Below are 15,194 nucleotides of genomic sequence, written 5' to 3'. Positions count from 1 at the left end.
AGTCAACTTGTGCTTTTATCCTATATTTTTCAGGCTGTGTGGGTCACACAGGTGATACCGTAAAAGCTGAGATTCTCTTCCTTCTGTAGCGACCCCGTGGCAATTAGGAAGAGTTAGGGACTTGCCCCTGTATCTATAGCCAAGTTATTCAGCAGTGGTCTGCTTGGCTGCCATCTTCCATGCAATAGGTAATTTCATTTCAGTGATAATACTGTACCTGCAGACACAGGTCAAATATTATTTAGATTGTAAACTTTTTTGGGCTAGGGACTCTCTCTTTGTTTTGTCCAACACAGTAGGGTACTGGCACTACTGCAATGCAACTAATAAATAAAATTTTGAATTCTCTACTACTGGAAGTGCTGCAGAATCCATGTGAACAAAAGTCAAGACAGATACTAATATATGCCTGGAAAATCGACCCAACGCCATTCCCTACGTCTCTATTGAGCAAGTGACCTGATCCTTTCTGGCCTTCTTCCCAGCTTCACACCCTTCCCCACAACATGTCAGCTCCCCCCAACCCATATCCTAGCTATTCCACAGAAAGTTCCCTATTCTCCTTCCTTAGTCACAACATTCTCTTCTCTACTCCTCCTTCCCTCCAAAAGCACTCAGACTTATTAATCCATGCCCTAAGTACCTGTTAAGCTGGGATGTATCTATAGTGCATTGACTGCTTAGAAACAGTCAATCAAAACGCACTATGAAACTTTTACTGTGCAGTAGCCGGGTCCACGTGGCCACTTCGTGTGGGGCAGGCTACTGTGCTACCTATTTATAGGCCAGCTCGCCACACACAAACTGTCAGTAGACCAGCTTTCTCTAAGAATTTTATAAACTCATTAATATAATACAGAACTAACAAGGAATAAACTGTTTAATATTTGCTCGAAAAGGATTGTTTTTGTGCATAATTGAATATTGTCCTTTCCTCCCAGACTTGCTGCACAAAACAGCTGCTTAGTGCACAGCAAGCCTGGGAGGGAGTGGGGAGAAGAGAAGTGGTGGTGGTGCGCTCAGGGGAGCAGGCAGAGGAGAGCTGGGGCGGCAAGCTGGGGCAGCGGGGGCACTTTTTCCCCGTGCCCCAGAGTCGGCACCCGTGATGGCCGGTGCCAGAATGCCGCCTCTAGAAATGTGCCGCCCCAAGCACCTGCTTGTTTTGCTGGTGCCTTGAGCCGGCCCTGTCAGCATGGCGTGTCCTGCTGCAGTGTGCGGCCACGTGCCTGGTGGAGCTGGCGGTTCAGTTGCGTATGTTACATACACTGGGGCAGCTCCTCTGGAAGTGAGAGCAGAGTCACTTGTCTCCAAGTCATCATCCAGATAATAAACCCAGAGCAGCTGGCAGTCCTGGTCCTGGTTGTTCCTGCGCCTTTGTGAGTCCAGATACTGAACTGTTGGATGTGGAATTGCCTGGCTGGGCTGCAGAGCTAACCCTTTGGTTTGTGTTCCCAGATTAATCTCCACTGTGTGAAGATCCCTTCAGATCTGTGCTCTGTGGATATAAGCAACAAAAATCTGGTCTCAGTAAGTAGGAGAGGCTCTCTAAAATAAATGTGAAGAACCACCTCAGATCCTGAGAGATCGATTGTGTTAGCTTGTGAGTGTCCATGCTGCAGGCAAACAATGTATGAGAATGCAGACACCTACTTCCTCCCAGCAACCAGGCCAGGCAACTGTGCAATTGTAATATAACTCAGTGGTTCTCAACATTTTTGGGAACAGGACTCATCTGTAAACCTTGCCGGCCTGTTGTGACCCAGTAAAAAGCTTTAGTGCAAAAGAAGCTGGCTTATTAAATATTTCTTACCCATGATACGTAATATACAATACAATAGTAAGTATTAAATAAGTACACTGGCCATACTGTCATGGTGGCTCCTGTGGATAGATGGCTGGTGAAAATATTTTTGGAGTGGGTGGCTAAGTAAAACTGTCAGGCCCCACGCGAGTGGATGGAAGGGTACAAGGGTGTCCCTGTCTCGATCCAGTGCAATGTGGAGGGGAGGCCTTGGAGAGTCAGGGGGTACACGTACCGTGTTGAAGAGTGAGTGTGCCCTGCACTCACCTGCAGGAGCGGCTCCTGTCCCATTGGCTTTTGCCACTTGGAGATTTTCTATGTCAGGCTCCTCTGAATAGCGGAGGGAGTCTAAGCCATCTGCCCACCTCAAGAAGACAAGAGAGGAAGGGGAAAGAAGGGGCAAAAAGATCACGAGTCCTTTTGTGAAGATGGGCAGCTGGGGTTAGAGGGGTGAGGGGCCCTGTGAGGGGCTAAAGTGGGGTTTCTGAGTGAGCCTTAAGGGTCTAGAGCAATTGAACGCCCAAGTTAACTCTGCAGTAAAGACAGACCCTCAGAGACTTGCTGTCCATTTTCAGAATGCACATAGGAAGCAAATACTAGGAAGTGCTACAGTTTAGGAGTTGTGAGAAAAAAAGACCCAGCTATTTCAAAATGGGTATGAACACTTGTTTTTCTTTCTCTTCTTTCAGGCTAAAGAAGATGACTTTGAGCAGTTTGATTCTGTCGCTTATATCAATGCTACAGAAAACCTATTGACATTAGGTAAGGAGGTACATTGCTGAAATGTAGATATATCTCTTAGACAGAAGCACGTAATACAGGGAAGCTAAGCATCTCTGAGCTTATGGCTAGAATCTCACAAATAGGTTTCAAAAAGAAGGCACACATGGCGCCCCTGTGCAGGAGAATTGCTCCCCACCATCCAGTGGATTTTCTTGTAGAAGAAGTTCTTATAATAATGCTAATAATGCTTAGCTCTTAGATAGTGTTTTTCATCAGTAGATCTCAGAGCATAAGAAGGAGGTCAGTATTACTACCCCCATTTCTCAGATGGAGAAACTGAGGCACGGACCGGTGAATTGACGTGTTCAAGGCCACCCAGCAGGCTAGTGGCAGAACAGGGGATAGAAACCAGGTTTCCTTAGTCCCAGGTGTTAGGAGCAAAGGCCTGACAGATACCTGGTCTGATTTAACAGAAATTGCAGAGTAATCTTGTTCAGTGTTGCACATATGTAAGAAAGTTGCAATCTGATCGTGTTTTTGAGGAAAATCAGAAGATGCAAGACAACTACAGCACTAGAAGAAACTGGTCTGAGCTGGCACAAAACTTGTACTGGCAGGGGTGGAGGATTGATAGGGAAATGAGATACTAATACATAGGTATAAGAAAAGATAACAAAAAGTTATATATAAGTCAGCCTAACAAAGGAAAGTTGAAGCCGTGAATTGTCTGGTGCTGGAGGTGACAGTGGTGAGATCATCCTGATGTGCTTTTCCCACTTGTAAGTAATTGATCACTGCTCGCACTTCGCCTTTATACAGATTGGTTAGACCCACTTGCAAAGCGGTGTATTTCAAGCCAACACAATCCTAGTGCTGTATGATCAGTTATTAATTTGGAGAAAATAAAAGAAACTAATTTCAGTCGAGAATAAAAAAATTAAGCTAAATATTTCCTTCAGTGGTTCAAGAATACACGCAGATCAGAGAGGAGGAAACATGTGAAACTGACTTACATCTTTGAAAAAGAGCAAATTATATTGGGCCATCATGTATTGTAGAGATTGTGCTGAGCTGAGGTGTAGTTTATATTTTTCTTTCAAATGTGTTCGTCAGTAATATCAAGAATTTCCAGAGTTGTTATAATTAATTACAACATTTTGGAAGGGATATTAAACCTCATGCTACAAGATTTAAGTGCATGTCTCCGCTGTTGGAGCTCAGGATGTGGGGGACAGATTGCCCCACATCTGCCTATGTGCCTCTTACACCTTCCTCTGAACCATCTGGCACTGGCCACCGAGGAAGGCTATTGAACTGAATGTGCCTTCGGTCTGATCCATAAACTGACCATCTTCCATTGTACCTGTTTAATCTTTACTAGCTTTACAATAGCATGAGCATAAGAGAACTCTGGGGCATGTAATCCAGCTGGTGGGTCATCTCTACGGGGAGATAGCTAGGATAGCCCAGGAAGTATTGAAGTTTGGATGATTGGCCATGCAGAGGAAGACTAAGGCTTGGTCTTGGCATAGCTGCCTCAATCAGGGATGTGAAAAAGCCCACCCCTGCCCAGCATAGCAATGCTGACGTAACTGCGTCTACACTGGGGGTTATATTGATGGAAGAGTGCTTCCATTGACATAGCTAATGTAATTTGGGGAGGTGGTGTTCCTGCCTTGACAAAAAAAGAAACAACCCTTGTTTGGGTGCAGGCTGCTTCAGTGCTATGGGGCGATGCTGGCATAGCAATGCCAACCTAGCTATGCGGATATAATTTCTGCAGTGTAGACATACCCTTAAATTTGACAAAACTGGGGGAAACTAAAAACAGTGATGGTCAGGCTAAAACATTGAGGGATCGAAGATGTCAGCTTACGGGTGGAGTCTGTGAAGGAGCACAGTAGAAGAGTTTAAACACCCAGCATGGTAGGAGTTCATCCAGGGTTTTAAAAACAAAGATGGCAGCTGTGAACTGGATCCTGAAATATATTGGGAGCCACTGGAATGATCTGAGGATGGGATGATGTTGTCATAAACAGATAGTTAAGGGTTAATGCCTCTTTTACCTGTAAAGGGTTAAGAAGTTCACCTAGCCTAGCTGACACCTGACCAGAGGAACCAATGGGGGAACAAGATGTTTCTAAAGGAAGGAGGGAAGTTTTCCTTTGTTTAGAGTTTCAGTTTCAGCCGGAGTGAAAAATATCAAGGAACCAGACTCTTATCAGAGTAGTAAGTTTTTTAGAAAGGAATAAACAGGTTTATGTTTATTTTCTTTGTAACTTGTCTTGGTACCATTAAGGGAATTATCAAATTTGGGTATTCTTGTGTGTATTAAGATTTTTGCCCAAGGGAACATCCTCTGTGTTTGGAATCTGTTGTCTGTGAGAGTAGCTGGTATGCTAATCTCTTCCAGAGGGCTTTCTTTTACTTTTCTTTTCTTTAATTAAAAGCTTTTTTCTTAATACCTGATTGATTTTTTTCCTTGTTTTTAGATCCAAGGGGGTTGGATCTGTGTTCACCAGGAAATTGGTGAAGTCTCTCAAGACTACCCAGGGAAGAAAAGTAGTGCTTGTGAGTGGTGGCAATGAAACCAGATCTAAGCTGGTAATTAAGCTTAGAAGTGTCCATGCAGGTCCCCACATCAGTACCCTAAAGTTCAGAGTGGGGAAGGAACCTTGACATGGTGGGAGCAGTGGGATTTTTTTGGAACCAAAAGCCAGATATTTTTTTCCTCCTTTGAGATGCTGGGGAAGCAGTGAAGGAGAGAGACCCTGAAGGCAAACAGATAAGAGATTCTAACAGAGGGCTTTTTGTTAAAAGGGAAGCTCCAGCTGTGATCACTGGAGGGTCATTAACATATTGCCAAGGCAAGTAAAAAATCCTGCTTTACTTGTTTTTTTTCTAAGGAGTCACATTACAGTAACCAAAGATTCCAAGCTGTTTCCCCACCCCCAACACTCAAATAGCTAAGGTAGACCAGGGGGAAAATGTCAGGCAAAAAAACCCAAACCATCCAACAGCAGCTAAAATTAGCTAAACTCCAGGCTGAGGAGAGCCAAAAGGAACATAACAGACAGATGGCCAGGGCTGAGGCTGCCCACAAAAGAGCTATGAAGAAAAAACAAAGAAATGAAGGCAAGAGAAAAAGAGATGGAGGAGAGGGAAAGAAAGAGAAAGCATGAACTGGAATTAGCAAAGGCTAAGCAGGATGTACTAGCCAACCCTAACAACCGTTCTCCAGGTACTGCTTTCCATCCCAGAAAATTCCCCACCTACAAGGCAGGTAGGTGATGATACTGAGGCCTTCTTAGAAAATTTCAAAAGGACCTGCCTTGGGTACAGCATTCCTACAGACCAGTACATGATAGAGCTGAGGCCACAGCTCAGTGGACCCTTAGCAGAGGTGGTGGCTGAAATGCCTAAGGAAACCATGAACGATTATAATCTTTTTCAAACCAAGGCCAGAATCAGAATGGGGCTAACACCTGAGCATGCCCGTCGGCGGTTCAGAGCCCTAAGGTGGAAACCAGATGTGTCATTTACCTGACACGCCTACCACATTGGAAAGAATTGGGATGCCTGGATATCAAGAGCAAGTGCTAACTCTCTGGAAGAGCTGTCCTTCCTAATGCAAATGGAGCAGTTCTTAGAGGGTGTTCCTGAGGGAATAGAAAGGTACATCCTAGATGGGAAGCCCAAAACTGTAACCCAGGCGGGGGAGATTGGAGCCAGATGGGTGGAAGTGGCAGAAAAGAAAAAAACTACTAGGAAGGGGAGCGACTATCACAGGGGGCAAACCAAAAATAACCCCTATCACCGGGGGCAACCCAAGACCTCACCTACAACCCAAGGAAAGCCCCAGACACCCTATTGTCCCACTTCACCAGTCTCCAGCAGCCCACCTCGACCCAGTGACCAGTCAGCTGGGCGATGTTTTAAATGTAATGAACTGGGACATATAAAGGCCCACTGCCCCAAGAACCCCAACTGAGTGCAGTTCATTACACCACAATCACACCAATGATCCCCAGGCACAGATGCCTCTCAGATACCCTCAGAGCGAAGGGAAACCTTAAGAGTGGGCGGAAAGGAGGTTATCGCGTGAAGAGACACGGGGGCACAAGTGTCAGCTATCCACCAATCCTTCATGGACCCCAAATTCATCAACCCAGAGGCCCAAGTGACAATTCACCCATTCATGTCAAAATCTGTAAACTTGCCTACAGCTGAATTGCCTGTCCAGTACAAGGGCTGGTCAGGAATGTGGACTTTTGCAGTCCATGACAGTTATCCCATCCCCATGCTACTGGGGGAAGACTTGGCCAACCATGTGAAGCGGGCCAAGAGGGTGGGAATGGTCACACGCAGCCAGGCCAAGCAAACTTCCACACCCATCCCTATTCCTGAGCCATCCACAAGGGCCTCGTCTGTGTTATCAGAGACCCAGACAGAGGTGGTGGAACCGGATCCCCTGCCAACGACTGCAACAACCATAGTGCATCCAGTCCCAGAACTGGAACTGGAAAAGCAACCGGCACCAGAACCGTTGCCAGCACTGACTCCAGCGCTTGCAAACCCATCTCCAACCCCAACGCCAGAGGGCACCAGCGGGCCTAAACTGGCAGAAGCAGCAGACAACCCTACCCAAGAGGCTCAGCCAGAGCCTGAAATATCCCATAGTGCACCAGCGGAGAGCTGTTCACAATCAACGAAAACAACCTCTTCATCTACATCGCTTCCAGAGGGACCAAGCCCAAGTCCAAGTCTAAGAAGGAACTGACGTTTCCAGCATCAAGGAAACAGTTCCAGGTTGAGCAGGAAGCAAATGACAGCCTTCAGAAAGCTTGGGCGGCGGCATGGAGCACCCCACCACGTCTCAGCTCTTCCAACGGATCCTGGTTTGTTGTAGAACAAGAACTTTTTTACAAGAAAACTCTTTCTGGTGGACATCAGAAAGACTGGTGTCCTCAAACACAGGGGTTTGGATCTGTGTTCACCAGAAAATTGGTGAAGTCTCTCAAAACTACCCAGGGAAAAAAGTAGTGCTTGTGAGTGGTGGCAGCGAAACCAGATCTACGCTAGTAATTAAGCTTAGAAGTGTCCATGCAGGTCCCCACATCTGCACCCTAAAGTTCAGAATGGGGAAGGAACCTTGACAGATGTCATGCTTTCTTTTATACATGGGAAGAGAAGAAGCAGTATTCTGTATATCCTGGAGTGTAGGGAGTTGGAGAGCTACAGGAAAAGGAGTTGCAGCCATCAAGGTAAGAAGCAACCTTGAGGCATGGATGAAGACGGCAACTGAGAGAGGTCCATACATGGTCAATGTTGCCGACGTGGTGAGAGCTGCATTTGCAGGCATATTTAGGGATATGCAGCATTGCTCCTGACACGGCCAGTAGGAGAGGGGATCAGAAGAGGGGAAATGGTTGGCATTATTTTGTTGGAAATGGACCAATGCTCCTGAACGCATTAGGCCCCAATCCAGTCATTGATAGCACCTGGAGGATTGCCTGTGACACTGACTCCATGTGTTATTAATTGCAGGACTGGGGTCCTAGTTGTGACTCATGTGGAGGCCATCCCAAATTCCCAGGAGTCACCATAAAATCAAATTGCAGTCTCAGTTCTTTACTTAACAAAAAAAAGACAATGTTAACCCCCATCTCTGAACTCCACTGACTCTCCTAATCCTTGGTGGGACAGATTGTGTAGGGTGCCCAAACTCCTGCTCTTTATTGTTTAAAGGGGCTAGCAGTGAGCTTCCATGTCGGCCAGTGTTTTGTTTCAGCTTGTTTTGCTCAAGACTGGGAAGTGATGCTGAAAATTAACATTGATCATTTTACAAAAAGAAGCTCTGGATAGCTCAAGAGGTAACAAATAGGATACAGGGTCTTTCACTTTGACTGCCGCCCAGGTCAATAATGACTAAAAGCTGTTACTGTCTGATGGATGTTCACTGGCCTTTCTATGAAGTGGCTTTGATGGCCTCAGTCCAGTTCCTAATGGACATGGTTACACACCATGAGGAGGGGGAGGGATAGCTCAATGGTTTGAGCATTAGCCTGCTAAACACAGGGTTGTGAATTCAATCCTTGAGGGGGCCATTTTGGGAACTGGGGTAAAAATCTGGGGATTGGTCCTGCTTTGAGCAGGGGGTTGGACTAGATGACATCCTGAGGTCCCTTCCAACCCTATGATTCTATATATGATTAAACAGCCACTAGAAGTGGTACTGAGACCAGAGAATGAATGGCAATGGAGACTGAACTCCTAGAGGTGGCAGGTCCCTCTAGGGAAGGCTTGAGGTATGGTGTGGCTTTCACTGCTGTCAAGGTTCCTCCCCCACTCTGAACTTTAGGGTACAGATGTGGGGACCTGCACGGACACTTCTAAGCTTAATTACTAGCTGCTTAGATCTGGTAACACTGCCACCATCCAGAAATTTCAGTGTCTGGAACACTTCCTGTCCCCCCAAAACCTTCCCCTCCCTGGGCAGCCTTGAGAGGCTTTTTTCACCAAGTTCCTGGTGGACACCGATCCAACCCCTTGGATCTTAACACAAGGAGAATGTAACCATCCCCCTGCTCCTTTCCCCCACCAATTCCTAGTGAGTCCAGATCCAATCCCCTTGGATCTTAAAACAGGGAAAAATCAATCAGGTTCTTAAAAAGAGAGCTTTTAATTAAAGAAAGAAAGGTAAAAATCATCTCTGTAAAATCAGGGTGGAAAATACTTTACAGGGTAATCAGATTCATATAGCCCAGAGGAACCCCCTCTAGCCTTAGGTTCAAAGTTACAGCAAACAGAGGTAAAATCCTCTCAGCAAAAAGGAACATTTACAAGTTGAGAAAACAAAAACAAGACTAACACGCCTTGCCTGGCTGTTACTTACAAGTTTGAAACATGAGAGACTGATTCAGAAAGATTTGGAGAGCCTGGATTGCCGTCTGGTCCCTCTTAGTCCCAAGAGCGAACAACCCCCAAAACAAAGAGCACAAAGAAACACTTCCCTCCACCAAGATCTGAAAGTATCTTGTCCCTCCATTGGTCCTCTGGTCAGGTGTCAGTCAGGTTTACTGAGCTCCTTAACCCTTTACAGGTAAAAGAGGCATTAACCTTTAACTATCTATTTATGACAACTGCCATTACCCATGATGCACCTGATGTTTATATAAACAGGGGACTTTGGTTTCCAGGGTTGTCAAGCAGGATTCTGTGTTTGGTGTCTCCTTGTGGTTCTCTCATGTTGTACCTCTGACACCCATCCGTGTTTGTTCATTTTTTTGTCCCCCATATTCAGTTAAGCCCTAAGTGCTGCCTTGTCACTCATCTGAGGGGGTGGGCCTTCTATTGCTGCGTGGGTTCTGCCCACATCTCAGGATTTAGAGGCCAGTGCTTTTCACCAACACTAAATTCACTTATAAGAGATTTTGAAGGCAGCATGACGGAGTTAGGTGTCCATTTTCCACTGACTTTCAGTGAGAGCTGGGCCCCTCAGTCTGTTAGGTCTCTTTCTTTTTCTTTTTTTTCAAAGGCTAGAATTTCAAAACAAAACCATGTAAATGATCATTAGAAATAAAATCTGATTTGTTTTTCTCTCCTAGAAAAACATGGTCCTACCCTCTCCTGCCAGCTGGGCATCTTGGCTGGTTCCACAGCAAGATGTCAATTGTTCTTTCAGCACAAATTTCTCATACGACTTTTTTCTCTTTTTATTCATTTAGAAGCATTTCGTAAGTTTTCTGGGCTAAGGGAGCTAGAACTTTCCTTGAATGGACTAAGAAATCTTAAAATCAGCGCTGGAGACTTTCTGCACTTGGAAGTAAGATCAGAGGGAAGGTGGAAACCAAACTCATCTTCTACCCTCCTACACTTAGAGTTGTCATAGCAAGGTGTAACATTACTCAATGTTTGTTATTAACATCATTTAACAGAGTATTTAGATTTCACTGTGGATATTGTAAAGGAAACCTGAGCAAAATGGTGAAGATGTGGGCAGAAAATACAATGAGGAATTCAATAAGGAGATTTTTATCTCCACCTTGGGCACAGATGTGATTCACGGACTCCATTGGTGACAAGAGAGAATGTACCTATAGGCTGGTTGTTACTCAGAATTTCACATGGGATACCTATGTTGGAGATCAGTGGGATGAGATGGTGATGCCTTCAGAATTGCTTTGAATTCCCAGGCTGGCTATTTTTGGGCATCTTTCATTCAGATACTGTGAATAATGATCATTGAAAAGATTTTTCTGATACTTTTATGGGAAAAGGTCATTTTTAGATACAATTTTTCAGTGTCTAACTAAAGCCGCTCACGTACATTCTTTAGAGTTGTTCTTCTAAACCAAGTATGTTTGTGATTAGAGGAAGGAGCACGGTGTAGTGTTTAGAGCAAAGGCCTGGGAGCAAGGAGACTAGGTTTTATTCCTGGCCTTGTCAGAGGTATACTGTGTGACCATGGGCGAGTCAAGGAACCGCTGTGCCTCAGTTTCCCAATCCCCCGAGACCGCTTCCGTTTGCAAACCAAGCTAGGCTTACACTTCACACACTCAGAATCATTTTGAAAGTGCTTTGAGAAGGGGAAGGTGCATCAGAAGTGCAAGGAATTATCAAAATATTTCTACTAATAGTGACTCAAAAACTCTTCTGTCACAAAATCTTCCTTTTTCAGTCACTTCCCTGACAATTTCTATTTGCCTGCTCGCACCTGAACTGTTGTCACAGGTATCAGATGCATCTGAGCAACGGCTCAATGCTGAGCTCTTCCTGCAAAGGCTGAGCATCCCCCACCCCAACAGAAGTCAGTGGAAGTTAAGTGTCACCATCGCCTCATAGGATCGGGCCTCACTGAATATTACTTATTATGATTTATTAATATCCTGTATATATAGGAAACCATAAATAGTTCCAGCAGAGGCCAATGTGTTTGTTTTTTGCTACGTTGGGAATTTCTTTTACATTTCCCCTAGATACTGGATCTTTCGTATAACAATTTGTCTTCTGAGGATGTTCGGACATTGGGAGTTTTGTCTCAACTTAAGGTTCTTCACCTAACGGCCAATGGACTTAGGTCTCTTCCTTCTGACCTGGCAGTCTCAGAGAAGTAAGTCCAGAAAGAGAGAGAATCGTGAAGCGTTAGTCATTTGATCTGAATAAAAAGACAGACTCTCTGTGCATTATCAGTCTTTCTGAAATGTAACCATGGCACTGTGCTGTTTAAAAGACATGCTATTGTGGGTAAGGTGAGGATCATGTAGCAGGTTACGTTAACATGTCTGTTGGATGGCTGTTGTCATGGCTGCCAGGCCAAGGATTGAGCTTGTCTTGACAGTGATCACTTCTTACCTTGAAAACTGAAACCTGTTTTTTTTTTGATTTCTGGGTAAAAAAAATCCATTGGTGAAAGAGCCTCCTGGCTGATGGCAGAGTGAGTGTGACCCCCTGTCCTCCCAGGAAATATGGAGTTGGCCAGCAGGTTAGATTTCAAAAGCACACAGGTTTATCATGGAAAATCCAGCTCAGTCAGTTAGCTGAGGAAGAGCTGTGGGAGCTGCAGACTTCTCTCTGTCGGTCAGCTCTGAAATGGAGCTCCACGGGCAACGGATGCCCATGAGACCAAATATTCCCCTCCCCCTCCCATGCAGGGTGACCAGATGTCCCAATTTTATAGGGACAGTCTCAGTATTCAGTAATTTTTTAATATAGGTGCCTATTACCCTCCACTCCCTGTCCTGATCTTTCACACTTGCTATCTAGTCACCCTATTCCCATAGGTGACTGGGCAGGACAGAGCACCCCTTTACTAAAGGCTTGCACACAGGGTGCTGAACACTCTGCATACAGTTCAGGAAAGCACTTAAGCATGTGCTTAGCTATAAGCGTGTGATCAGTCTCGTTGACTTCAGCTCCATGGGGACCATGGCACCACCTGTCCCGTGATCAGGGTGGCAGAAGAACCTCCTATCCACCTCAACATCCAAGGGTTGGGTTTTTTTTTTTAACAGCTGCCTCCCCTAGAAATCTAGGCCCTGCTCCTATCCCTCTCCCCTACCACTTCATGCCCAGCTGTTGTCTCATATCCCAGAGCAGAGGCAGAGGGCCAATCTGGGAACCTTTGTATTGCAGAATCTTATCTGTGCACTCCAAGAGCTCCTCCTGTGTCAGCTCCTTCCTCTGTAACTTAAAGGGCCCAACCCTCCAAACTGTTGGGTGTCTCCTGGGAAGTTCCGAGCACTTAAAATCCCATTGAAGTCAAAGGTCCTCCACACCTCTTAAGAGGAGCCTGTCAGCTGTATGTCTGTGGTTTGAATCCAGCCCAGGTTGGTAATCACCCCAAGTTGTTACCATCTGGCTGTTTGGTTGCTGGCAGATAGCCTAGTGGATAGAGCACTGGAGTGGGACTTGGGAGACCTTGGTTCTGGTCCCACCTCTGCTGCTGAGTGACATTGGGGCAGGTCACAGCCTCTTTCTGTGCCTCAGTTTCCCCCTCTGTTAAATGGGGATAATGATACTGACCTCCTTTGTAAAGTGCTTTGGGATGTACTGATGGTAAGTGCTAGGTGTTCTTACATGTGAAATGGATTGGTGATGTCATTCCAGTCTGGAGTGGTCAGAGGAGTCTTCTCCATAACTGGCAATAATTGGCCCCTATGAACAATTTGCCCCTCATCCCTGAGTGCCCCGTTGTGGCTGGGCACCCTGATGCTGTGATTACCATCCCACTTAACCTCTTGAGCCCCTTCGGACTCTACAACAGGCTCAATAATACCCCTCCTTGGGACGGGTTTGCTACCAAACCATAGTGCAAACAATCTGTAAGAAAACTCCCAAAACATGGACTATTTATCATCCCCAGTCCTTAAATTCCCACAGCATTTGGGACATCAATGTAGCATATACCACACTCTGGCATCTTCCACCACATCCATGTTCTTCTTTGGTCCTCTCCTGTCCTTTTGCCTGGAGTTACTGCAGCCCTTCCAGATGGAGCGTAGCCCTGCTTTTCCCAGCAGGCCCTTCCCCAGCCTCCCTGCTGGAAGTTCATCCTCACCAAGGGATCACCCATCATTCCCCTAGTTCCATTAACCTCTCATCTCAGAAAGGCTATCAGCTGGGCCCTTCCACTGCTCCCTTGGCCCTCAGCCCTCTCTGGTTCCAATGTGTAAGCCCCCCTGATACTCCCCTGCCTTCAGCTCTATCTAGCCCTTTGCCTCAACTTGAAAGTCAGCAGGTAACTCCCTCTGCTGCTGCCTTGAGCCTTCTCCAGTTTTGGGACATCAGCCGGCAAACCACTCACCTACTTACCCGCCTGCTCAGAACTTCCTCCAGCCTCCTCCAGGGGCCTTCTCCCCCTCCTGTTCTGGCCTTGGAAGCCATGAACAATCATTGGGATCTAGTCTGACCTCATTGATAACACAGGCCACAGAGCTTCCTCATAATAATTCCTAGAGCAGAGCTTTTAGAAAAACATCCAGTCTCGATCTAAAAATTGCCAGTGATGGAGAATCCACCACAACCCTTGGTAAATTGTTCCAATTACCCTCCCTGTTAAAAAATGTACACCTTATTTCTAGTCTGAATTTATCTAGCTTCAACTTCCAGCCATTGGAGCATGTTATACCTTTCTCTGCTAGATTGGAGAGCCCATTAGTAAATATTTGTTTCCCATGTAAGTAATCAAGTCACCCCTTAACCTTCTCTTTATTCATCTAAATAGACTGAGATCTTTGAGTCACAGTTTTCTATACCTTTAATAATTCTCATGGCTCTTCTTTGAACCCTCTCCAATCTATGAGCATCCTTCTTGAATTGTGGTCACCAGAACTGGACACAGTATTCCAGCAGCAGTCGCACCAGTGCCAAATACAGAGGTAAAGTAACCTCTCTACTCCTCCTCAAGATTCCCCTGTTTATGCATCCCAGGATCATATTAGCTCTTTTGGCCACAATGTCACATTGGGAGCTCATGCTTAGCTTATCCACCATGCCCCCAAATCTTTTTTAGAGTCTCTGCTTCCCAGGATAGAGTCCCCCATTGTGTAAGCATGGCCTACATTCTTTGTTCCTGGTTGTATACATTACATTTAGCCATATTAAAATGCATGTTTGCTCGCGCCCAATTTACAAAGAGATCAGATTGTGCTGAATCAGTGACCTGTCTCTTCATTATTTACCAGTTCCTGAATTTTTGTGTCCTCTGCAAACTTTCATCAGTGAGGATTTTATATTTTCTTCCAGGTCATCAGTAACAGTGTTCAATAGCATGGGGCCTAGAACCAATTTGTGTGGGACTCCACTGGGGACACACTTGCTCGATGACAATGGCCTATTTACAAACACATTTTGAGACCTATCAGCCAGTTTGTAATCCATTTAATGTGGTGCCATATTAATTGTATACAGTTCTAGTTTTTAAATCAAAATGGCATGTGGTACCAAGTCAAAAGCCGTACGGAAGTCTAAGAATATTACATCAGCACCATTAGCTGTATCAGCCTAACTTGTCATCTCATCAAAACATGGTATCAAGTTAGACCGGCTCTGTTTTCCATAAGCCAATGATTCGCCCTGCCCTCTTACTAGGCCAAACTGGGAGCACCTGTTCTGGTATAGGGGAGCTGGACCTGCTTCATTAGAGGTGTCAGCCGCTCTATGACAACCC

General features: G+C 45.5%; 1 protein-coding gene across 1 annotated transcript in view; it reads left to right on the top strand.

The window, feature by feature from the left end:
* XRRA1 (X-ray radiation resistance associated 1) overlaps nucleotides 1-15,194 on the top strand; it is a 47,633-nt gene that overhangs the window by 12,203 nt on the left and 20,236 nt on the right. The window contains exons 4-7 of the mRNA XM_030556813.1: nucleotides 1,456-1,527; nucleotides 2,491-2,563; nucleotides 10,252-10,349; nucleotides 11,503-11,636. Coding sequence (XP_030412673.1) covers nucleotides 1,456-1,527; nucleotides 2,491-2,563; nucleotides 10,252-10,349; nucleotides 11,503-11,636 — 377 coding nt within the window. The remainder of the gene's footprint in view (nucleotides 1-1,455; nucleotides 1,528-2,490; nucleotides 2,564-10,251; nucleotides 10,350-11,502; nucleotides 11,637-15,194) is intronic.

The sequence above is a fragment of the Gopherus evgoodei genome, chromosome 1 (genome assembly GCF_007399415.2).
Source record: "Gopherus evgoodei ecotype Sinaloan lineage chromosome 1, rGopEvg1_v1.p, whole genome shotgun sequence".
NCBI classification, from domain to species: domain Eukaryota; kingdom Metazoa; phylum Chordata; order Testudines; family Testudinidae; genus Gopherus; species Gopherus evgoodei.
This window is presented reverse-complemented; position numbering and strand designations above follow the sequence as displayed.